The sequence below is a fragment of the Podarcis tiliguerta genome (genome assembly GCF_965153285.1).
Source record: "Podarcis tiliguerta genome assembly, chromosome: 1".
Classification (NCBI taxonomy): Eukaryota; Metazoa; Chordata; class Lepidosauria; order Squamata; family Lacertidae; genus Podarcis; species Podarcis tiliguerta.
This window is the reverse complement of record NC_139534.1, coordinates 57556149-57581704: the sequence shown is the minus strand read 5'-3', so window position 1 is coordinate 57581704 and position 25556 is coordinate 57556149. Positions and strand designations below refer to the sequence as shown.

The following is a 25556-nucleotide window of genomic DNA, read 5'->3' as shown; positions in this document are numbered from 1 at the left end:
CTAGATGGGTTGGCTTTTCCAAAAGGAGGATGTAGAATCTATTGTATGCCAGCTCCCATTAGCCCTAGCCAGCACAATCAATGGTTTGGGGTGATGGAAGTTGTCATCAAACAACATCTGGAGGGCCACAGGTTCTCCACCCCAGTGTAGAGCAAAGAGGCGTACTTGCCTTCTACTTTATGGCTCTCTCTGGTGCTTCACTCTCCTCTCTCTCTCTCTCTTCCTCTCTCCCCTTGCAGTGGAATTGATGTACTGGGAAATCATGCGTCTCAGAAAGGAAATGTCCATAGCTAAGCTGGGGTTCTTCCCCAGTGAGATGTAGCTGCGGACTGGCACTCTGGAAGGGCATCACCTTACCACTACTCCGCCAGGCAGCTAGAGGGCTTGATCCAGCACATCTCCTGGTGCTGGCAGGATATAAACTGAAGCTGCCTGATGTAAACTGAAGAGATAAGAAGCACAGATTTCCCCGTTGCATTATTTGCAGAGCTTCCTGACAGTGCTTAGCCTGATGCGGAGTAGCCAAGGGACCAGCCCTTCTGTGGCTCAACTGAATGAAGTCGTCTCTGGACTCCTCCCTTCCCCTGTCTCTATGCATTCCACAGCCATTATATATCAAGTCTTCTTCAAAGATCTGCTTCTACAGGTTCTGAGGCCATGGCTGGCCCTTGGGCTCATTATCTGCTTGCTGCTCTGCAATGCAAATATAGCTGGGCATTCCCGCACAACAGAGAGAGAGAGAGATTTGGACTCTTCCACACAGCTGCCAACTCCAACCGTGACTGGGCACGAGGGTGTCAGTGCTGTACGGTGGCCTTGTTTGATGGCCTCTACGTGTGTGTTCTTCCAGTTGTTTCCCAGGCAGCTCTCCTCCTGAGGAGCCCGCAAGAATCAGCCGGGGGCTGATTTCTATTTATAGCTCAGGGTTTGCCGTTTGGTTGTGTGACAGATCCGATACCTTGCTCTGTGTAGGCAGGCATCTGTTCTAGGCCAAAACTCTGGCTGGAGCCTCGCTTGTGATGTAAAAGTGGGGAAGTTGCATAACAGGCAGTGGCCCACAACCACATTGAGGTCAGCTGCGCGAGACCGCAGATGCTTTTGCTCCCACTCTACAGGCCAGAGAGTTGGCTGCTGCCACATTAGTTTTCTAGGGAGCAGCTGTCCTCAGCTGACACCCTCCTCCCCACAGGCTCCTTCACTGTGCTTTGTTGCTGTCCAAACGACACTCTTGTCGTATTTTGTGCAACACATTTCAGCTCCGCTCCAGCTTCCCATTTGGTGCTTGTGTCTGCCTTGACAGTATTATAGACTCTTGTATGAAACATTCTCTCTTTTGCTTCATTCACGTTGGAGCTTAAGAAGGACTTCACATCTTGAATATCCTGGCACAATTTTGGGGTTTGTACAGCTCAGCCTTCCCCAACCTTCCCCATAGGTTTTGGGCTGCACCTCTCATCATCCCTAGGAAACGGCCTATGGTGAAGGATGATGGGAGTTGGAGTCCAACAACAGACTGGGGGACACCAAGTTCACCACCCCTCGTGTACATCCTGCATGTATATTTTTTTAAGGGGGGGGGGATGGGGATAATATTCGGATTCAAGTGATGCAAATAAATCTTGGCCCCTGAATTGTTTTGGTACTGTAAAAAAGAGAACCACACTTGATTCTGAAATTGTAAATCAGAGTTGGAAGACCTGTTGAATGTTGACAGAAGTGAAAAGTCTTCCTCACTTAGCTTTTGATATGAATTTTTTTTAATGGGAAGGGGAGAATGAGGCTTATCTTTTGGATGCTGTGCCTGATTTCTGAAACGGGAGCAGCTAGGGTTGTGCTCTGGCTGGAAGCAGCATCCTCTGCCCTGAGAGCCATTTCCTCCTATTCCCAGGCAAATGGGAGGCTGGCTGGTGGCTGCTCAGTAGCGAAGGGGAGGCGCTCTGCCCATGCTGGAAAGCACTCACTATGCTATATTCCACAGATGAGCTCTGGCACTGAGAACGGAGCTTCAACGGTGAACCCTGGTATCCGTGAAGCCCTGACAGCATCCATGGCCAGAGCATCTCACTATAAATACAGTGAAGTACATTTAAATCATCTTGGCCATAGCGAGCGGTTGCATCATCCCCTCTGGTTCCATTAGGCAGAAACTACTGGCTGGTGCTAAAACGTCTTGAACACCCCAGTGCTGCTGGTTGCCCCTTGATGCCTGCACTGTACGCCTGGCTTTGTGTGATCTTGTGGCTGGCAATCCCAATTCCACTCCCTGGAGGAGGAACACCATATCTGCTTTCATAGGAAAGAATCGCCTGCCTTTTGGGATTGTGTGCAATGGAGAGCACTTTTTGGTATCATTGAAGTAAATGCCTTTTCTTTCTTTCCTTTCCTTTTGAGTGCAGTATCTCCTTAGTATTACAGGTCCTATTAGACCTCGATGGCTGGAGGAGAATTGTAGGTTCCCTGCCACTTGGCTGCTCAGTGGCCCAGGGCTTGGTTTCATCTTGATCACATGTAGTAGCACTTGCATGCTAAGGATTATAGTAAATATATATATAAATATAAATTTATATATGTAACTTAAAAAGCTATTCTCCCCAAAGATGTATCTGGGAGAAAATATTATTGGAATTTATGCTTACAGGAGAAAACGTTGCAACACTTGCCTCTTCCTGCTTTAGACAAGGCTTGTCATAAGTGAAAGGACAGCTTCTCAAGGGATCCTCTTGACTTTGCTCTCAGCCGGGGGCCTTCTGCTCCTCACCTCTGCAGGGATGGTGAACTGCCAAGCAGGTTTACACCCAGCAAATCTTGAAATGGCAGAATTCCTAGTACCTTGACCTGCTTCCCATTTCCTTGTCTGCATTTGTGGAGGGGTTTATCCCTTATTTCCTACAGCTAATTTCACTGCGAACATTAAATCCTTGATTCAGTAAGAGAGGATTCCCATACTATGCTCCACATGGCAAGCTGTGACCCTCCAGATATTGCTGGACTACAGCACCCATCATCCTTGCCTATTGGCCATGCTGGCTGGAGCTAATGGGAGTTGGAGTCTTCTACAAATGATCAAACCAGGCCAGCTCCTGGTTAATGATAGTCTACATGCTGCTTTGCACATTATGGCAAGCCACAGACTGACTTACCATGACCACTAGAACGTGATGGCTCCCTGAGAAGAGCTCGCACCTGCTTTGCTCCTCCCTAGACTTCTTAGGTCCACATGCGACAGCAATTAAGCCAAGGTTTGGCCTTTGTGGGATCCTGAGTAAGGTCTCATGCCCTTAACTGCAATCTGTAATCGTAGGACAAAACTTGGCTTCTGAGCTAGGCAAAGAGCCCAGGACTGAAGACATGCTAAGCCAGACTCTGGCTTAGCTCCATGCAACAGTGAACTAAAAAAAAAACCCAGGAAGGAGCAAAGCCTAAGCACCAGCATGTTCATGTTAAGTCATGGCTTTGCTTAGTGTGATGGGCAAGCTCTCAGTGCCTCTCCAAGAAAGAGTTCTGCTGCAGGAGAAGCATTCAGTCACGCATCATCTCCACACCTTGATAAGCATAATTATTAGTTGCCATATTTCTTATAGAAAGACTTCCAATACTATCTCCCTGGTTTTGCTGCAGCAAATTAGGAGTGCTATCTGGAAATTCCTTACAGTAAACAGACATTACTGTACTGGAAGCAGGTAATGACATTGGAAGCTGCCTTCTATTGAGTCCGGCCTGTGCTCAAAGTTGTCTGCACGTGGCTCTCCTTGGTCTCCGTTTAATGGGTCAGATGCTGTAAGTGGGAGTCCCGTCAATTATAATGATGGTGATAAATTTATTGAAGAGCCTGGCTTTCTAAATTCATCCACCACTCTCAGCCACTCTCTCCAAACTGCTGGAGGAAGCACCTGTTTTGCTTCCTGTCTCTTACGGGAAGGGGCAACTGCTGAGCTGTTCTCTTGGCTGCATTATTATCTCCTTACTCACATGTTCATATTTTAATAAAATATACTGATCTCTATTTAATAAATAGACTGCAGTACTGACAGTGAGGCTGGTTCTTATTGCCTTAGGGCTGTTTTATTCCTTTTGAAGCCTGCATGTATTCCAGCTGCAAAATAAACAGCACATTTTCAAAGCAGAGTTCATTGTATTTCTCTCCTCAACCCCTACGAAGATTAATTCTTAAGTATGAGATGATTTTAGCTTCCTGTAGGGAAGAGGTGTGCCCAGAATTAACTCTAGTACACACTAAGCTTGGATCACCATCAGTTTGTGTCAGGATTACCTGCCACCTGGGCCTTGAATAGATTAAGCGGTAATTAACCAAGGATAGGAACTGCCAAGCTCAGGCTGAGACTTCAAAGGCCTGTTGGGTCCAGCTGGCAAATGAACACAGATACTTCTGTCTTGCCTTGTTCGTGGCTAGACAAGCAGCCAAGGGGCAAAGTAGACGAATGGACATTTGTAATGCAACATTGACAGTATAAAAATAAGTAGTCTCAGGTGTTTGCTTTTGGAACAGAGGAATGGCACCAACAGATGTGGCACTGCTTAACTCTTGAGATGGGACATGTGGTTCTCCAGATGGCATCGGACTTTACCCCCCATCAGCCCCAACCAGTATGGCCAACTGTTAGGGATGATGGGAGTTGTAGTCCAACAGCATCGGGAATGTCGCAAGTTCCCCACCAACCATTTCTTCTGCTTCAAGTTTCCTCCTGGACATACTCTACTGCACGTGCATTGGAACCCTGATGGGGATAAGCAAACTCTGATCTGGGTGAGAGAAAATTGCTTCCTTTCATAAAAAAAACCCCCTCCTGATATGACCCTAATCTATTTGCAGGTATTTTCTAACCAAGTGTTGCCAGTATAGGCTTCTCCCTAGGGCCAGTCCTAGAGGGCTACCTGCCTCCCCCTCCTCCAATCACGCCATGGGCTGTGCCCAGAGCACCCAGCGAAGCCCCTAAGTTTGACCAATCTTCAGTGGTCAAATCTTCTTTGCAACTCTCTAGAAAGATGGGGAGGAAGGGCATTCTCTAGAAATTATTTGGCAAGAATGATTTGAGAAATCTTTAAACTTGAAAATAATACTAATTCAGAGCCACAGTGGTTTGGGTTCCTGAGATGCAAGGCCTGGAAGAGATCTTGGGGAGAGCTAACTTGAGTCAGAATCCTGGCGTTCTTTGGAACAATCCTGGGGACAGCGACTATCTCTAGAAAGGGAGACCTCCTCCTTGCTCCTGAAGCACCTAGGAAGCAAACAGCAAAACAAATGGTCATGAGTGCTGAAGGGGCAGGGCAGGCTCTTCAAGCAGCATGGGGCTGGAGACTAGAGAACAGGGGCCATCTTCAGTTCTCCAATCAGCTACACATTTGGAGCAGCTCAGTCTGCAGGAAGTTGTGGAAGAAGAGATCTTTACCAAAGGAGGAAAGACACACTTGTGAGTCAGAGGTGCCCTTGGGATGCTGCTGGAGTCCATCTCCCATCATTCCAGGCTGCTGGCTAGGGCTGTTGGGAGTTGGACCACAGCTTCCCCACCCCTGCTGGAAGTGCTGGCATGGAGAGATAATAGATGTGGGTGTCACTAGTGCACACAGAGGCAATGGCATGGGACAACACACTCTGGGCTGAAGGTGGTATAGGCTGTTTGGCTTGGCCCTTAATGTTTCAAAGGGGAAACTAAGAATCATAACAGTATGTTTCATAGTTGTCCTATTAAGGCAGGGCACTAGGTGTTGGATTTCCAACCCACAGCAGCCCCATCCAGCATAACTAATGGTCAGGGGTGATGGGAGTTTCAGCTTGGCAATGTTTGGAGAGCCACAGGGGCCCCACCACTGACTTGGTGGGGCAAACAAGCCTATAGCTGCAGTGCAACCCTGCATTTCAGAAGAGAACACTTGCAGTTAATCCAAAATGTACAGAACTGTAAAACATTTTGCAGCGATAAATCTCTTTGTAAATAGTTTTTTTAAAAAAACCCAAATAAACAGCAAATGTCAATAGGAGTCCCCACCTCCGGATAGCTGTAGTTGTATAGTGAGCCACTCTGCATTTCACAACTTAAATGAGTGTCTTAATACTTGTTTTATGCATAGCCTTCTCTTTTCGGAGGATTAGAAATTTAATAAATAATAGCAAAAAATGGCTTTTAAACTGTGTTTAGGGGGTGTTGTTTTCCATTGTGATTATGGGATTATGGATTAAAAGTGGTATAGAAAAAAGAAAGAAAGCTCCATTGTACAGTGGTGCCTTGCAAGGCGAAATTAATTCGTTCTGCGAGTTTTTTCGTCTTGCGAATTTTTCGTCTTGCGAAGCACGGTTTCCCATAGGAATGCATTGACGGTTTTAAGAAAAAGGCACAAGACGTTTTCGTCTTGCAAAGCAAGCCCATAGGGAAATTCGTCTTGCGTTGCAACTCAAAAAACAAAAAACTCTTTCGTCTTGCGAGGCATTCGTCTTGCGAGGTACCACTGTATTAGAAATAGAGCCAAACCCTGTATGAGGGCAATAAAACTTTCTGAGCTTCCATTCAAAGGATTTCTAAACACAGCTGCTTTACTCCACTCTTGCTCTTAGGAGTGAACATCTCCGTATTAGGAGAAACATACAGGTTTTGTTCCACACAGAAGTCAGCCTAGGTCTCCATGTGTCTCTCCAGTAATGTCTGAGGACACATGATGTGGATTACATTGTGCTCTGGTTCCCCAGCCAATAAGATGCAGCAGGGATTTTTAAAACCCTCCTCTTTAAGTAAAAGTCACCAAAGTGCGGATGGGGAGGAGAGATGTGGCAATCAGGTGGCAACCAGACATTCCATATAGCTTTGTACCTCAGGTTGCACTATATAAACACACTTCTGTAACTAGGAATTTAGTTCCACTGACATGCATGTGACTTGGAGAAAAACAAGAATACTATTGGATGTAAGTACATGCAAGCTGCAGCAATATTCAATGACTTTCCCATCCTCTTCCCTGGCCTTCAAGGATTCATCTAAACTAGGGAGAATGTACATCCCCAAAACATGGAGAGGGGAAGCACAAACCCCTTGTGCTTTCCTGAAACAGCAGAAGAGGCCAGAGGTCCATTTGTGTCACTTGGAAAAGTTACGTGAGCAGATAATTGAAAAGAGAAGAAACCACAAGAAAATATTACAAAGTTGGTCCTACTGAATCTATTACTTCACTTTGGCTTTCCCCCTCTAAGTGGGCCAATGCGACTACATACATTTTTTTAAAGGAAGAAAACATTTCCAGAGGTGTAATTCAGCCATACCTTCTATGCAGTGCCACAGCTACGGCGATGAGAGAAATAGCTCCGGCCACAATAGCTGCAGCTGCAGCCAATGAAGTAACAGTGACTCCTTGGCCCCCTAGGACAGAAAACAGCAGCACTTTCAGGGCAGATCTCACGTGCCTTGCAAAACCTGTGGTGTGACTGCCTTTGGAAAACTGTACGCTTCTGGTCACCTCACCTCAAAAAGGATATTATAGAGTTGAAAGAGGTTCAGAAAAGGGCAACCAAAATGACCAAGGGGACGGGGCGACTCCCCTGTGAGGAAAAGTTGCGGCGTTTGGGACTTTTTAGTTTAGAGGAAAGGTGAGCAAGAGGCGACATGACGGAAGTTTATAGAATTATGCATGCCATGAAGAGAGTGGATAGAGAAAGGTCTTTTCTCATAACGCTAGAACTCATGGGCATCCAATGAGGCTGAAGGTTGGAAGATTTGAGAAAGATAAAAGTACCGTATTTTCCGCTCTATAAGACTCACTTTTTCCCTCCTAAAAAGTAAGGGGAAATGTGTGTGCATCTTATGGAGTGAATGCAGGCTGCGCAGCTATCCCAGAAGCCAGAACAGCAAGAGGGATCGCTGCTTTCGCTGTGCAGCTATCCCTCTTGTTGTTCTGGCTTCTGAGATTCAGAATATTTTTTTTCTTGTTTTCCTCCAAAAACTAGGTGCGTCTTATGGTCTGGTGCGTCTTATAGGGTGAAAAATATGGTACTTAATTCATGCAGCACATAGTTAAACTGCTTCCCACAGGAGGCAACGATAGTCACCAACCTAGATGGGTTTAAAAGAAGATTAGACAAATTCATGGAAGAGAGAGGGATACTGACGCCATGATGGCTCTGCTCGGCCTCCGCAGTTGGAGGCAGTAATGCTTCTGAAAGCCAGTTCTGGAAACCGCAGGAGGGAAGAGGGCTCTTGGGCTCAGGTCCCGCTTGTGGGTTTCCCAAAGGCATCTGGTTGGCCACTGTGAGAACAGGATGCTGGACTAGATGGGTCATTGGTCTGATCCAGCAGCCTCATCTAACCTTCTTAAAAGTGGGCAGAGCAACAAAAGTAAAAATTCCCTGTTTCTGTGCACACTAATGCATACCTTTCTATCCTTCATCCAGACAAGCAAAAGGCATTATCAGTGTTCAAGGGGAGACGTGTGGTGTGGGGAGAGTCTTGAGGGCTAGAAAGAGAAGCTGGGGGCCCCCCAGGCCTACAGTCTACCACCCCAATGATGGAGGAAGACTCCAGGAATGACTCTTTTAGTTCCAAGTATAAGATTTCTCTGAGCAATCAAAACAATGAGATAAGGGAGAAACGCAGATTGAATAAGGATGCTGACATCTCCCAAACCCTTCCAATTGGCTTATCCCAGTGAGGAAATGAGGTCAAGGGCTTTGCTAGACCTTCTGGCTTCCTCACAGCCTGGTCCCTCGACCCAACCTACCAATGCAGGTGGTGCCATCCTGAGACGGAATCAGGGAGCCCTGACAGGCACATTTGAAGCTCCCAGGTATGTTCACGCAAATCTGCAGAGAGGGGCAGGGATTCTCTTGGCCATGCTCACATTCATCAATGTCTAAAATGACAAGAAGGGGGTGGGGGGGCAAAGAGAAAGAAAGGAAATGCTTAGAGCAGTCCCTAGAGCATCAATGAAGAAAATGAAACTCACGGGAAGAAAATGTCCAAAGTTCCTGATTCCCTGACATAGGACTAGCATCTCTGGAGCCTCCTTATTTGGGACTCTCATCAAAGATAGACTTTTGTACTATAATTATTATTATCATTTATTGGGACGCTCCCAACAGAATATTAAAAATACTATCTGTCTAAAGTCAGGTAGTTCTTTATTTCCTTGACATGTGACGGGAGGGCGTTCCACAGGGTCCTCTGCCTGGTTCCCTGTCAACCCTGTAAACTCACTTCTCACAGTGAGGGAACTGTCAGAAGGCCCTTGGAGCTGGACCTCAGTGTCCGGGCTGAATGATGGGGGTGGAGAAGCTCCTTTTCACAGTTGCAGTGCTGGATTGACACACAAACTAAGTAAGCCTCAGTTTAGGGCCTCAGATTACTAGGGGGCCTCTAAGCACATACAAAATACTAAATTTCAAGTTTCACATAACTGGCTAATAATAATAGAACAATACACTTTTTAAAAGCATTGCTATAGGGCCTCTTAAATGCAACAAGGCGTTGGGTCTCTTGATCTGGGCGTGAATAGCAGTGTGACCTGGAGGAGTTGGACAGAGGCTTCCGTGACCACCACCGCAACACACAAGCGTCAGAGGTGCAAGCCAAGCATGTGTATGGATACACTTGTAAGGCCAAGTCTTACAAGTGCATCCATACAGATTTGACAAGAAATCTGCCTGCAATGTATGTCACACATGTAGGTGGGAAGGGGATAGCAAAGCTGTAAATAAAGGTGGGAAAGGGACATGAGGTAAAAAGTGGCAAGGAGTGAGGCTGAAGAGGGGTGGCCCAATTATTATTATTTTTAAAAAAGCATGACATTCTTTATACATGAGTCCCCAAGGCTCTTCCTGTGGTAGGTCTTACCTCTGCAAACAGGCAACACAGTGCTCCACTCTCTGTCCTCAACATTGCAGGTTATAGAGGAAGGACCCTCCCGAATGTAGCCAGGCCAACACTCAAAGAACACCGAGGCTTTACACTGGACGTAGTGGGCACCTTCCACCAGAGGGACCGGCCCACAAGGTGTGTCTGTGGAGAGAGAAGAACACAGCAGAAGGACTTCCTAGGAAATGCACCAGTTTGAAAGATGCACTGCACTGGAACCAATTCCCAGATGCAGACCTCTTAGTGTTCCATGTTCCCAAATGGGAATGAGTGAATATTGCAAGAGGGGAAGGGAGAAACAAAGAGAGGACATAATGACTTCTTCTGGATAGGGCAGGGCAGTGTATGCATATTTGGTTGTGAACACACAGAACACAGGCACAGTGACAAACGTCTGGGCTATGGCAGATGTATTAGAAATTTATTACTAGCTTTATTATAAAGGTACAAACTGTAATAAATTTACATTTATTATCAGCACTTTGTTCTGGGGGTACTCAAGTGTATGCAGTATATATGTTATACACCCCCCTTCCCATCCCTGAGACTCCCTTCTTAAGTGCCTGAAGGTGGCTGAGAACAGGCTTTCAAACCCTCTGTGAACTGTGTTCTGAGTTGTGGGCCCTCCAGGTTCTACCTGCTGAATCTTCCCTCCATGCGGTCAGGTCCACCCTTGGGATCTGGGAGCTCTTGCAAGACACAAAGTCACTTGGGAAGTGACTGGTTGAGAAGACGTCCGCAGGGAGGTGGTGGAGGTGGGTGTTGTCGCAGAGGATCTGGAACAAAGTCACCTTTGCTAACTCTTCCCTCTGGCGAGGGGTGAACACTCCTTCATTCTCCCACCAGAACCTGCAAAAGAAAAGGGGGAGCAAAAGCCTGTTCATGAATACCTTATCTGGCTGAATTCATTTATTTCCTGCACTGCTTCATGCTATTGAATGTAGCCAGAAGATAAGGAAATGTATAGGAAGGAAGGAATCTTTCCCTCACCCTGCATCCTGCCCCAAGTGTGAAATCGAGAAGTCAAGTCATGTGGATTGTGTAGCTGGTGTTACTGCCACAGGGAACCCTACTTGTGGACTGGTCTGCCAGGATCAGGCAGCAAAGCAGTCCAGCAAAAAACCCATTAACTCCAAGCATATATACCATACCTCTCACAATATCCAGTCTAGTTTTGTACTTCTCACAATATGCCACAAGTTTGGAAAACTCAGCAGTGGCCAGAGGATTGGAGAAGATCAGTCTACATCCCAATCCCAAAGAAGGGCAGTGCCAAAGAATGCTCCAACTACCACACAGTTGTGCTCATTTCACACGCTAGCAAGGTTATGCTTAAAATTCTACAAGGCAGGCTTAAGCAGTATGTGGACCAAGAACTCCCAGAAGTACAAGCTGGATTTTGAAGGGGCAGAGGAACCAGAGACCAAATTGCAAACATGTGCTGGATGATGGAGAAAGCTAGAGAGTTCCAGAAAAACGTCTACTTCTGCTTCATTGACTACACAAAAGCATTTGACTGTGTCGACCACAACACACTATGGCAAGTTCTTAAAGAAATGGGAGTGCCTGATCACCTCATCTGTCTCCTGAGAAATCTCTATGTGGGACAAGAAGCTACAGTTAGAACTGGATATGGTGTAACTGATTGGTGCAAAATTGGGAAAGTAGTACGACAAGGCTGTATTTTGTCTCCCTGCTTATTTAACTTATATGCAGAATTCATCATGTGAAAGGCTGGACTGGAATAATCCCAAACCGGAATTAAGATTGCCGGAAGAAATATCAACAACCTCAGATATGCAGATGACACAACCTTGATGGCAGAAAGTGAGGAGGAATTAAATAACCTTTTAATGAGGGTGAAAGAGGAGAGTGCAAAAGATGGTCTGAAGCTCAACATCAAAAAAACTAAGATCATGGCCACTGGTTCCATCACCTCCTGGCAAATAGAAGGGAAAGAAATGGAGGCAGTGGGAGATTTTACTTTCTTGGGCTCCATGATCACTGTAGATGGTGACTGCAATCACAAAATTAAAAGGCACCTGCTTCTTGGGAGAAAAGCAATGACAAACCTAAACAGCATCTTAAAAAGCAGAGACATCACCTTGCCAACAAAGGCCCCTATAGTTAAAGCTATGGTTTTCCCAGTAAAGAAGGCTGATCGCCGAAGAATTGATGCTTTTGAGTTATGGTGCTGGAGGAGACTCTTGAGAGTCCCATGGACTGCAAGAAGATCAAACGTATCCATTCTTAAGGAAATCAGCCCTGAGTGCTCACGGGAAGGACAGATCCTGAAGCTGAGGCTCCAATACTTTGGCCACCTCATGAGAAGAGAAGACCCCCTGGAAAAGACCCTGATGTTGGGAAAGATTGGGGGCACAAGGAGAAGGGGATGACAGAGGACGAGATGGTTGGACAGTGTTCTTGAAGCTACGAACATAAGTTTGACCAAACTGCGGGAGGCAGTGGAAGACAGGAGTGCCTGGCGTGCTCTGGTCCATGGGGTCACGAAGAGTCAGACACGACTAAATGACTAAACAACAAAGAACCATTCATCCTTCTGCAGATTTTAAATTGGAAGCTAATTGAGGGTAAGGATCTATTTATTTTCTGTTTATGTAGGCTGAACTTTAACCTTGTACTACCTGCTGTGGTCCTGATATGGTTGGCTACCCCCCCTCCCTGTGCTTGTTAACTTGCACTGAACATGTGGGGTGGGGGTGCATTATTCAGTGATTGCATCTTTCATTTGCTAGGAATAACTGAATCAGTCCGTTTTTGATCCATGTCACTTCCACATGTGTTCACCCATAAATCCTTTCTATTCCATTTCCTCATTATTCTGTGGCTTTTTGTAAACGAAAGCCCACTTCAAATTTACAGTTAAATACACACTTGAGCATGCATTTCTACCTTATTATGACCCTTATAGCTGACAACAGTGTCAAAACAACTGAGAAGCGCCACGGTAAGCAGATAACAAAGTTCTGACCTGCACATTAGTCTGGGAGGTACAGAGCAGACAAGTTTCTATCTTGGAATTTGCAAAGACTACATTCCTCAAAGATTCCCTACCTGTCACCATCTCGCAGGGCCTGGAACTGCCTTCCCAGCAAGCAGGCAAGCAGTTCCCCCACTCGGGCACTAGGCAGGAGAGGTTCTGCGATGGCCCCAATCCAGACATCAATGTTCTCAGGCGTCCCATACAGCTTGAGTAGTTTGTGAGCCAGGTAGCTGCTGTTGAGGATATGCCGCAAGTCAGAGAAAGTGTGGGCCTCTGGGAGACCGCAGAACCTCCTCCAGGAGTTGTAACCTGCAGGGAGCACCAGAAAATGGCATTTGAAGAGAACATCAAGTGTTAGTTCTAGAGGGAGGTGCCCTCTGCTTCTGATGACCTCTTTCTCTTTGTCTCTCTCTTTCCTGCCTCTACCCCTGCAGCAGTGTTACACACCTAGCAGTCCATGGTCCCGGCCTCTTTGCAGGTTCAGAGCTGCCAGGTCAAGGGACAGGGCCTTCTTGGGATGAAACAGCTTTTCTGTCAGCTCCTCTGGCATCATCTGAGTGGCTGTCTGGAGCTTTGCAAGGGTGAAGATCTCTCCACGTAGGATAGGGTCGATTCCTCCTAAAGTTTGTGACAGAACTTCAAAGCCAGCGAAAACAAACCAGCATTCAGTCTTTATGGCAAAGCTCTAGGGCAACTTCTCACACAATATTTGGCATTCTGAAGCAGATGATGCAGTAGAAAACACTGTTAGTAATAATCTATGTGCACAGCCTTCTCAGCACCAGACACAACATGCAGGTGTTTTGTGTGCAAAGCATTCATGACGATCAGCTTAGCAAGGGCCCTTTTCATGTGTTACACCCCGAAGCTCTTCCCCTTGTCTGTGTTACATTTGCCCCAGTTTCTAGGACAAGCAATGGCGATATGGGGTGGTGCCACAGGATGGCTGAAAGATGGCATCCTCCCACAAGGCCCAGGGAGGCACAGAAACAAGCTGCACTCAACTGACATGACAAAGCACCGTAGGTTGAACCCTGCGGCTGACTATATTCACATAACTCAGAGGTGGAGTGTCTATAAGCAGAAACCCTGGGGATTTTTAAGCCTAACAGAAATGGTGCACATGTCCTTCCAGCATCTCTAAATGTTGTAACCCTGCAAACAATTCTCTCTCTCTCCACAGGACCATTCCTGGCCATATGTAAAGGATGCCACTCAGTCTCACATTCCCTCAAATTCCTCAACAACAGCAGAGGCTTAAAATGAAAAAGAAAAAGTACAGACACTTTATTTAAATAACGTATTGTTTCAGGCTGTTTTTAGAGTGAATAAAGGTGGTAACCCTATGACAGCCTTGTCACTCCCTTACAAGATTCCTGTCACCAGGAGGATCTCAAGGCCCCCGCCAAATGCATTGTGACAGGCTTCCCTAGGCCTGTTTTATCACATACACTCAATGAAGTCTGCTATAGGCTCAAGCCACAATAAAAATATTAAGGTCCTACTGCAGGAACTTCTAGTTGATTTTGCTGCAACAAATTAATAAGGCAGCCACACTTCTGGAATTCAGACACTCAAAAACATGATTTACTCAGCACTATCTGAGTACAATAGTTCTTAGATGAGGAATGGGGAACCATTGGTCCTCCAGATGTTGCTGGACTTCATCTCCCATCATCCCTGACCACTGGCCATGCTGACTGTGGCTGATGAGAGTTGGGGGGAACATCTGGAGGGCCACAGGTTTCCCACCCTTGCCCTAAACATTGCTGGTCTCTGGGTTCAATGGGAATAACACTGTGTAACTTGATAAATGATGTCACCAAAGACAACATGCCCTTTCCACCCGCTCCCATCTCATGTGTTGCCAGTTCTGTACCTTCCTCGATGATCCTCCATGGGGAGAAGAATGACTGATGAAGAGATATGCTGGGGTGGCTGGGATTCTCCTCAAAGTTTTCATCCAGACGGGAGAGGAAAGGATTGATGGTGACGTGGGCAAAGCGAAATGCAGCTGTGGCAAAGACATTGGAGATACGGGGGTCAACAGACTCGTCGTAACCAGAGTATGGAGGAAGGTAGGCCTCAGTGGCTTCTGGGCCAAGGATCTTTGGGACATAATCCCTCCAGTTTATAATCTACATCAAGTGAACAAACATAAAAAGGAGAAATATACTTGAGTTCAGTGGGCTTGATTGAGCATCTAGTGAAACCAATGGATGCTATTTCTATCTGCTTTGTACCAGGCTAAGTCCAGTAGATATGAACACTGATAAACAAGGCACACCACATGGAGAAGGTAAGAGGAAAAGAGCCTTGCTCTTCTATTAGGGGTGGCCATTTATGAACGGCTAATTTACTATAGCATATATGTAACCACATGGTAACTGGCTGGCTGCATTATCCTGCCAAGTGGTAAAGATAATTTTACCACACAACAAGTGCATTCTGTGGTAAAATGGTTGTGTGCCTCCATTTTGAGTCCCTTCCTGAGCAGTGCCACTGCTACTCACTGGATGGATGGTTGCCAGAGGAGGAATCTCAGTCAAGCGGGGAGCCATGGAGATGTGCAACAGGAGCAACAAACAAAAAGCATTATTTCATTTGTGCTCAGGCTAAAGTGGAGAGAAGCAGTCAAAATGGCAGCTCAGTCGCAGAATTGTACCATGGAAGATACAGATTTGTTGGGAAGAAATTGCTCATTGGGCCTCAACCACTGCAGTGCCATAGATAAAAGTGTTGGGATGCATGCAAGAGGCTCAGCAATGAAGCTCACCGGTGGCTTATTCCCAGGCAATAGCTTTCATGTTCATCCATCTCACAGGTTGGCTGTGAGGATAAACATGCTAAAATAACATTCCCTTTCCTCTGAGACTGCAAAAATATTCTGTGAGCTCTGTTCCCTAAACAATTGGAATGTCTCTGAATATTCTGTGCCACCACACTGGGTCAGCCAAACTGGTGTCAGGTGCTTCATTGCCTATTAGGATAGCATAATATTGATGACCTTTTAAAAATGAATTTGTAAAAAACCTTCTGGATTTATGAGAACAAAATTTCTAATAGTGTCAACGTTTCCTCTCAGCGACTTTCATATCTGGTGAAACTGAACCATGCCTCAGAGAAAACACTTGAATGGGATTTTTCCCCCTTTCCATCCCTTGCAGACGCTCTAGAAGGGAGCTTGAGTCCCAGGAGGGAGATCAGTGTCCTGCAAGTTAAAGAGTTTTTCTATTTCACTGCCAGCTGCACTTTGACCCTGGTGTTAGTTTTGCGGTTCTTGCATTTCTTCACAAGAGGCCTGGTAAGATTAGAGCGCCTCTTGTGCAAACATATCCGCCTGCATTAACATGGCTTGTTGAGTGTTTTCAGAATTACCAGCTCTTATCTGACATAAGAGCAGGTTCCGCAAAGCAAGCAAGGTGGAGCAGCGTGTGAGTGATTGGCAATAGCAGTGTATTTGGAGCCAAACTGTGACACAGAATGCAAAGCTGCATGTTTAGATCCCCTCCATCTTCCCCATAATATCTAGTAAAATTTAGTCATGTCCTGACATCACAGCAACTGTGGTGCATTACATTGTAGAACCATAGAGTTGGAGGGAGGGGGCCTCATTCTAGCCCAACCCTCCTAGTCCCCAAACACGACTGCCATTTTCCATGGCAGATGTACACATACATACAACGTGGATGTTATGTATAATCTGCCCCCCAATGGGAACTGTATCCAGCCCTCTGTTGAAGGAACTAAGCAACGACATGCCTGAGGCCCTCACCTGGAGGTAGGCCCCAATGACTTTGCGAGTCTCCTGATACAGAATTTCCCCACTCCACTGGGGGTTGAGCTGGTGGAGGGTGGTAGCGATCCTGTTGCTCTCCCTCAGGAACACTGTGTGCAGGACTTGAATGCCTAAATGTTCATTGGACCGCGAGTCTCCTGGCAAGGAAGAGACCAGTGCACACAGTAAAGGAGATAGAAGTTACACAGACTTTGGCAGGCTTTAAGCAGCCTGCAAAAAGGGGAAAAAAGAGATGTTACATACATGTTTTGGGTGGCGGTAGCCCTGTTTTAGTATTTTCACCATTCACTTCCATCAGTGGAGGTCCCACTGATGGAATTTTGGCTCCAGATATTTCCCCCTGATACCTTGAGGTAGAAGCCACCCATCTCCCCCAGTCCCTTTTCACCATGACTGGCATCCCTCTGAAAACTCACCCATAAAGCTCCCATATATGGACCAAACACACAAGTCAGTTATGGAGGGGGAGAACCCTACTGCCTATAGGTGGTGCTATTGGACTTGTCAAACCACAAGTCAGACAAAGCAGATCCCATTAATCCTGAAAGGCTGTGCACACATTCAAGGGACTCCTGTACAAAGCTAGGAGACCCACTGCAAAGGAGAACGGGGCTCTAATTACTTTAACAGCTGCACAGAAGAGGGCATTTTGGCATCTTGTCTTGCAGGGCTGAGCAGGGGCTGTCTGTGATAAAAAAATCACCTCCGTTAAAGAAACGAAAGTCCTCTCTTCATCGGGCCACACTGTTCAGCAGAGATGGGAGCCTGTGGCATTCCAGATGTTGTTGGACTCCAGCTCCCACGAGTCCCCAGTCAGCATGGCGAATAGACAATTATGCTAGGAGTTGGAGTCCGTCCATGCCTGTAGGGCCACAGGTCCCCCATCCCAGCTATATTCTCAATAGCTGAGAAGCCTTCCTCTTACCTGCCACAAAGCAGGGCACGTCAGACGCATTGGCAAGGCAGGAGTCCCGCGTCAAGGCACAAGGGTTTGGGGATTTCTTCTCAGCAAAGGGCAGGAGCGGAAGGCCACCGTCGGAGAACTCCTGGTTGACGGCCAGAAGCCCCAGGGCCTGGGTGAAGTTGCGGAGCTTCTTGGCCAGCGAAGCCGTGCTGCCATAGATCATGCTGCCGTCCACAAAGGAGGTGAGGCTGTTCAGCTGCTCCCGGGGCTGCAGCTGCCCCTGAAGGAAGCTGGATTGTCCACTGCCGCAAGCTGGCGAAGAGCGGATGAAAGGCATGCACTTCACTGTCCCCCCACCCAGACGGAGGTCGCCAGCAGGGATCTGGCACAGGAGAAGCAGAGTGGTCAAGAAGCCCTGGGTCTGATTGACAGGCGGCCAGGAAGAATGGAGAGCTCACATTCTTTACTGAGTTTCCACAGCTTCCCACACAGAATCAGAGTCTAAAGACAGAGGTGGTTCTGCCCCATGCCATACTGCACCCCGAGACCGGGACATAGCTACAGAGTGACCCAGGAGAATCTGAGCCCCCAAAATGTACTTCCTCTTCCCAGCCTTAAAAAACTATTCCTTCATTATTTATTTCCTAAACTTTGCCTTCTTGCTGAGAGACAGCAAGCTGAAATTGGCATCTCTGCATATGTGTTGGCATATATAAATGATCTTAACTGGTGTGTACTCTGAGCTTTTTAAAAAAAGGACCTAGCAATGGATGGATTAATTTCAAAATGGTAGGCCTCATTTTTTTTGCTTTCATGCTCAACGTGACTGTAAAGTCACCTCATGGAATGAATTACGTTGTATAGATTTCACTTCTGGTTTTGTATTTTAAAAAGCTCTATAAGCAAGCCCTGTGGACCTGTCTGGATATGACAGTGGGCGAAAGTATTTGTGAATCCATGTACTTCTGAAACACTCTCATGGGGGTTGCGACATATATAAACCGGCTCTACTTTACATTTTGGTAAAAGGTAAAGGCGACAGTCCTTACTATTAGGAGGACTACGGTGAGTTTTCTTCTTCCTAAGTTTTTTGTTGTTCATCGCTGTCTTTACCTGGATGGGGAAGCAGGGATTCCGGTTGATGCAACCGTGGGAGCAGTCTGTTCCGTCCGTGAAAGAAACGGTGCTGGCACTCTGGGGGGTGAGATCCATGTCGTGATCAATCCACTGGCCCCACTCCACCAGCATGTGGGTGTAGGAGCTGTCCAGGGAGATGTTCTCATTCCGTGTGTGCAGGATTTCATGGGACACCTGGCGCACCTGGGAGAACAATTCATTTCAAATATGAACACTGTTGGTCTTTGTGAATAACGCAGTGTATTTTTCTACTTTCTGTGGAAACGCAGTCCAAACTAGTCATGCTTTTCGTGGAAATTCTAAAAAGTTACATCTCGAGTGCGTATTTTTTGACAGTATTACGAGACATGGGATTTGCAGTTGCCATGGAGCGTCTAACTTGTCAATTGGAAACTATGAAAATATTACATGCTCCTCACTCTTTCATGCCTTCACAGATACACTTTCCAACGTTTCTGTGTAAAGACCCAGTAATGTTGACATGTCATGCAAATCAAAGGGTGTTTTTTTTAACATCTTAACATTTATTTTAAAGCAAGCTAAGAAGGAAAGCTTTGGAGTTGTCTTATAAACCCTGTGTGAACACTGCCATCTCCATTCATAAGAGATTCCAAGTCTTGCCCGCTGCTGCATACCAAAGGCAATGAGAAGCCGTTATAGGTCTTGGATTGATTCCATCCTTTGGGTGCAGAGAAGCCATCTTCATAGTCTGCGGGCAACCAGCGGGCGTAGGCTGTGTTTGCTGCTCCCCAAAGTGGGTTCTTCCTGCAAGGGACAATGAAATCTCATAAACTGCAGAAAATGGGCAGGTGGCATTGGGCTCACATAAGTAGAAGGTGGAGAGGGAAAACGGCTCCTGAATTATACTACTTGAGAGTGCAGGTGAGGGAATCAGAGGACTGTATGGTCTTCCATATCCAAGACACTGACTCATCGAAAGCAATAGATGTTAGGGAGAAAAAGATGTCAGCCTTTCCCTGGGTATGCCCATTCTGTATCTGCAAGTTTTTGTTTCAGTGGGAAAACTTCAACCAAGATATCCCTTACTCACCAGAGAATTTACCAGGTGGACACATTTTAATACCTCATCTGTGCAAACTAAAGAAGCACAGGGGACACTTTATTTGATACAGAGGATTTCCTAAATAACAGCAAACAGGCAGCTTTCTGTGGTGTATTGATTCGTAGCCTAAGACACCCATGGGGGTCGTTTGTACTGTGTGTTGGGCAGAGGTTTGTGAGCAGATAATTTTTGTGTGGTTTTAAAACTTCGTTTATTATTTTTTTAAAAAAACCATTCAGTATTGGTTTAGCACTGTATATAACCTTTATTTCAATATACTGCTATTTAGTTTTATGGAGGTATGATTGATGTTTATGTTATGTTATGATGTTTATGGAGTTATGATTCCTCACGAGTACGTGACTAAATATATATAAAAGATTACTAGCCATGTTCAAAATAAAGATGAAATTTTATGGAGGGTTGAAATTGTTAAAGGACAACTTTAAAAAGAAGGGCTGGGCTGAGGTTGGGTAGTTAAATAAAGACAGTAAAATATACAGATATCATTTGCTTCCATTTGGCAAAGGGACAATTCCCCACAGTTGGTGTTTTAAATTGTTATGAAACAAAAATAGATATGTTGAGGGTTCTGCTGGAGATATCATTGTTTTCTCTGCCTTTCCCCATTCTTCCTCCTCTACCTTTCTTGATTGTTTTATAGCATTTGGCAGTATTTAGCTGACTCCAACCTGGCTACCAGTTGCTCAGTTTGCTCTGTGTATGCTAGATGTGGGGCCTAAGGATCAAAAACAAAATGATTCATTTGGAGGTCTTCTGTGGATTTTGTGTTCAACTGCTGTATCCCATGTCTTACAGCAGTATTCCCACAGGGTTGTTTAACTTCCCAGCAAACTTCATGCAAGCACATCAGAATGAAAAAAAGTTTTCTGGAATCACTCTCTCTGTATTTGCATACAAACAAGAATTACAAAAATAAAAATCAGGAACCCCCAGTATTCTGTTTTCAAAAAAAAAGTGACTGTAAAAATGCCCTGAGGGAACATCCTACTATTAGCAGAAAATGGGGAGTGTGAAATCATCTCTATGATTTCCCCCACTACCTGCAAGACCTGTTGCAAAAAGGTGCAGCTAAATATAGCTGACTTTCTTCACAGTTTATGATATTTATAAAAAAAAAATTATAGACTGCCCCATCATATAAATCATCAGCAACAAAATACAGCAACATTTACAAGTACAATAAAACATAAAATGTCATAAAAACAACACAAAAGGATCATAAAAAAGACAGGCTTGTCCTGAAAAAAATGAAGCAACTGAAGAGGCCTCCTGGCTTAAAAAGGTCTTCAGGAGTTACTTGAAATTAGTAGCAGGTCAAAGGGTATTTTGAAAAGTGCAATTTTGCATTTAATAATATGGCCACTGCTTTTGCAGATTGCAGGCCTAAGGACTGGGCCAGCAGAATTACCTGTTGTTGCACGTCCCATCTATGGATCTGTACCTTTCAGTCAAACAGGTGTCTGAGCACTTGATGGGCCGCAGCTGAGCAGCACAGCCAGTTACTTCTGCCAAGGTGGAGAGATCATGGCCACTTAAGACTCCTTGCAGAAGAAAAGGGAGAAAGAAGATTCTCAAGAAGGTCAGGAGGCGAAGACTGGTACTTCGCGGGCTGGGTGGTGGATGCAAGACACACCTGACATGTTGGCATAACGCTTCTCCCGCTTGTACACAAGCTGCCGGATGAGCTCCACTGTTGTGTCCATCAGCTCAGCCGCATGAACCGCCGCGTTGGTCTCTGCCTCGGGGTGCTTGAACAGGCTCAGCAGGTCGCTGGCACTGAGGGATCCCTTGGTCAGCACTGCTTTCCCCCTAGGATTTCACAGAATGAGGCATGGCTGAACGAAGAAGACCAGAAACCCCCACAAGGCCTGGGGTATAGGCACAGCGGGGGGGGGGGGGCAGGAGCAGAGAGCATGACAAGTAGGGAAAGAAAGATGCTCTCTGCCTCCTGCATCACCTGGAAATTCATACCTGCTTCTAGAGCGATGATACGCCAAGGAGACCAGCTGCCTTGCCCGTGCCAGGGCCTCTTTCACCACTGGCCTTTCATGTTTGCTGTCGTTTTCTGAGGGAAAATAGTAGTCCCAGAATGAAAAGAAGTACAAGGGTCCACATTAGTTTCCATGGCCCAGTACAAACCTATTTGTTTCTAGGCCCAAATCAAGGTGCTTATGATTACGTTTAATGCCCTTAATGGCCAGGGGTCAGGATACCTGAAGAGCTGCTTTCTTCCATATGCCTCTGCGCAGCTTAAGAGATCATCTCATGAGCCTCTGCTTTGTATCCCATCCCAAACTGAAGTGCGACTGGTGAGTTTGCAGACTGCTTCTTCTCTCACCATTTTCAGATGACTACTGAAAATAACTTTATTATTCCACTGGGCTTTTAACAATTACTTGAGCCTCTCAATCCCAATGGATTTTAACCATCTGCATTTGACCTTTTGAGCTCTGGGAGTATTTGACTGGTGCCAATTCCTGATTTCTAGTTTTTGGGACTGGTCTTAAAAAATGGAAAATGTTATGTACTGAAGTTCTCACCCTGGGCCAGCAGGGGGATACTGTAGATAGTTCAGGTCCACATATGCAAATAAGGGATGGAAAGTGACATTCAGTGACTGGATAGTTACAGAAAATGGTTACTGTTGCGTTCTAGTGGAGCTCTATATAAGCAGGCTGGCTGAACCTTTCAGTTCAGTTCTGTTCTGGCCTGTGAATAAACAAGAGCTGTTTGAAGAATCACTGTGTCGTCTGATACGTTCACCCACAACTTAACAGAAAGGTTTTTATTTGCCAGTTTTGTAATTTTGCTTCTGACAGCTTTATACTGAAAACTATAACTGATTAGAGCTGAAAGTGCACAGTATAGGTTACCTGCATGGGCCAGATTGGCATGAGTGCTGAATAGGGATATGACCACAATTGGCACAAGTCCAGGGAGCATCACTTGGGTTGGAAAAGCCGCCACAGAGTGCTGAGGATTGAACACATACACGGATTAATAATTGCTACAGTGCTGTGAATAAATTATCAGCAACCCCCTTTCAGATAAAATTGGTGTTTTATGTAGATGATTTAAAACTTCAACATTATGCATAGCTGGAAATAAGCAAGTAAAAAACAATATATGTCATCGAAAGATCCACATGCAGGTGTGTGCCCTCCAGTGTGCTCTCATTGCTGTGTACAAAAAACATGAGCCACAATCCATACATGTCTACCCTACTGTTTCTTATGAAATGCTTCATTTCGATGCATTTCTCTCCCAAACTAGAACTGCAAAAGATAATTTTAAGCCAGTAATGTGCTCACACAGCCTAAGGACAGAAACTGGTCCTCAATCAGTAGGCTTTTTGCCTAAGAGCACTCTGGGAAAAAGTTTGTTAGCAGCTGGCAAGTGATATGCCTTATCCTCAGCAGGGGGTCAGAGAAAAGATGAGCAGCCTGACTCTCCTTCTGCCTCCCAGCTCCACCCTCCAGAGAGGAAGGAGGGATCCGATTAGAGAAAGGAAATATGGCGAGATCCCTGCCTGCTGCTTTAAATGTAGGGTTGTGGATGCAGCCTTCCTGAACGGCTTGTGCCCCTGCTTTTCTCTCCCTGTAACCTTTCCATATCCATTTGTGGTCCTGGTTTCACTCCCTGTAACAGTTTTCTTATCTGTTCTCTCCTGTGTAATTTGCTAGGTCAGATTGCGTTAAGGAGAGTGGATTCAGAGATCCGCACACATCACTCTTTGAAGTGCAAGGCCATCTGATTTTGATGGAATAGATTTCATTGCATCACCCTTACGAGGTTGCCCAAATATCCAGCCCTTTATCAGTGACGGTCCCTGTCATCGCCTGCTTTCAGTTGAAAAAGAAGAGATTAGCAGGTAAGCTGAGGAAGCAAAATCAGCTGTTGGGGCAAAGGCAACAGGAGGGCTATGTGTCCATCAGCCACTATCAGAAAGGGTTCCTCTTTGCTTGAGAGATATGATAATCTTTATATAACATTCATCGCAGACAGGTTTCCCAAAGAACAGGCAGTAAATGGCAGTCAGTCAACCTATTTATTCTCCTCGAAGCCTGATTTATTAGTGGGAATTAAGGTTGCCAAGTGACCCAACAAAAAAAAAACACAAACCAGTTAGGCCTCCTGCTCTTGTGCCTTTAGAGAGGAATGTCAGCTCCAGAAATCAGCAGCTGAACACAGCACAGAGAAGCATTATTCACCCGCCAGTGTGTGCAGATCAAACCACTGTTGAAAGCACAGGAGCAGTTTAAAAAGTTAGCAGCACTAGTAGGAATAATTAATTAAGCACATATGGAAATTAGGGTACTGCATTTTATTTTATTTTATATTTATAATGACCTTGTCTTGAAACTTGCAATGTAATAAGCAGCACCCAAGAGATGTTATAACTTCCATACAGGCGGGAGACAGATTGCACATGCAGAAGCTATGCATGAGCTAAGAAAAGAAAGGGAATAATATTTTTTTTAAAGCGCACCCACAATTCCAGCAGGAGAGGAGGAAGAAACAGAAATACCAGGATACAGAAGGCAGAATGAGAAACTTTAGCTAAATAAAGACTGAGATAGTGCACAGATAATGAGGTGTCCAAGTGATGTCACATCCACCCCACACATTTAAAGCACATAGCTTAGCTGCAATTCCCAGCATCCTTTAACAAACTACAGTTCCCAGGATTCCTTTGGGGAGAAGCCACGTGTATTAAATGTAACAAAGAGGACAGGGCTCTTGCACCCTTCCCACTTGCGCAGCAGAAGGCATTTCAGCATGGCAAAGCTACACCTGCGACTATTCCCACTTCTGCACAACTATTAAAGTCGTCCTCGCTCTGGACACTTTACTTTTGGTGACTTTACCCAAAGGAAACAAATAACAGACAGGCAGGAAGGCTGCGAGGGGCTGAAGGTGAAAGATCAGGGGCAGAAAAATACAAATGAATGTCCTCAACCAAGAAGCAATATGTTGTTGTTGTTTAGTCGTTCAGTCGTATCCGACTCTTCGTGACCCCATGGACCAGAGCACGCCAGAAGCAATATAATCTATACCAAAAGATCAAATAAAAGGACCATGAACTGAGTAATCTGGGCTGCAATGCTGACAAAATACAGATCAGGCGGTTGGGGAAGGGAGGTTACAATAAAATGCAGCCTTTAAAGAACCCCACAGGCAGAAATTCAAAAGGTACAGCTTTCCCCAACACACAGAACAGATCCACCCAATTATTTCCACCTCTGCCCCTGTCCAGCTGGCCCATGTGTGGAGAGGTGTACACCAGTGTGCACAGAATTTTGTGGCACACACTGATCATAACCTCTGCACAGAAGCAGACCCAGGGGCACCTCCACATGCATTGACACCTGTATTTTCCGTTTTTACAGCGCACAGACTGCCCACACATAGGAGCCTATGGGAGCTGAAATGTACACATGTGCAGCTTTCTTTGCAGAAGTCCCAGCCAAACTGTACCCTGCAAAAATTGAGAGTACAAATGGTTGGTTGGGAGTGTTTAGTCCCTTGAAGTAAGGATCAATGCACAGAGGTCAGAGATGAAGCCAGCAGTTCCCACCCCAATTTCCCCTCCAAGCATAAATATTTAGAATATTAGCACACACTATTGCAGCCATGGAAAGGCGGCATAATTTCTGCACATAACAAAAGTGGGTGCTTTTACCCTATAGTTAGTCAGGCTTCTGGGGGGGGCACCCCAATGAAGCCCCTGGACTTACCACTGCTTGGTGTCCTATCGTCCATATGTCCCCCAA

At 45.7% G+C, this 25556-nt stretch overlaps 2 protein-coding genes across 6 annotated transcripts in view; one reads left to right on the top strand and one right to left on the bottom strand.

Annotated features, from left to right (window-relative positions):
• Positions 1-4120, top strand: part of RAB3IL1 (RAB3A interacting protein like 1) — a 30254-nt gene extending 26134 nt beyond the window's left edge. For all 5 annotated transcript variants that reach the window (XM_083445796.1, XM_083445794.1, XM_083445793.1 and 2 more), the window contains one exon: positions 240-4120. In XM_083445796.1, the coding sequence (XP_083301922.1) occupies positions 240-322 (83 nt within the window). In that variant the 3' untranslated portion in view covers positions 323-4120. The remainder of the gene's footprint in view (positions 1-239) is intronic.
• Positions 4038-25556, bottom strand: LOC310679882 (eosinophil peroxidase-like). Its single transcript, XM_083445779.1, has 17 exons — positions 25521-25556; positions 22656-22755; positions 21754-21847; positions 21416-21591; positions 21191-21323; positions 19331-19460; positions 18672-18878; positions 17580-17940; positions 16631-16791; positions 14735-14993; positions 13303-13473; positions 12927-13164; positions 10489-10700; positions 9831-9995; positions 8719-8850; positions 7268-7364; positions 4038-5237 (listed from the first exon to the last, which is right to left on the bottom strand). The coding sequence occupies exons 2-17, from the start codon at positions 22723-22725 to the stop codon at positions 5144-5146; spliced, it is 2700 nt and encodes an 899-aa protein (XP_083301905.1). The 5' UTR covers positions 22726-22755; positions 25521-25556; the 3' UTR covers positions 4038-5143.

What these genes read in the sequence shown, in the direction of transcription:
- LOC310679882 (XM_083445779.1), bottom strand. Translation starts at nt 22,725, where the DNA reads ATGCTCCCTGGACTTGTGCCAATTGTGGTCATATCCCTATTCAGCACT. An exon ending in CCGGGACCATGGACTGCTAG is followed by an intron (nt 13,165 to 13,302) that starts GTGTGTAACACT and finishes TGCTCCCTGCAG; the next exon opens with GTTACAACTCCTGGAGGAGG. An exon ending in GGATGGCACCACCTGCATTG is followed by an intron (nt 7,365 to 8,718) that starts GTAGGTTGGGTC and finishes TTTCTGTCCTAG; the next exon opens with GGGGCCAAGGAGTCACTGTT.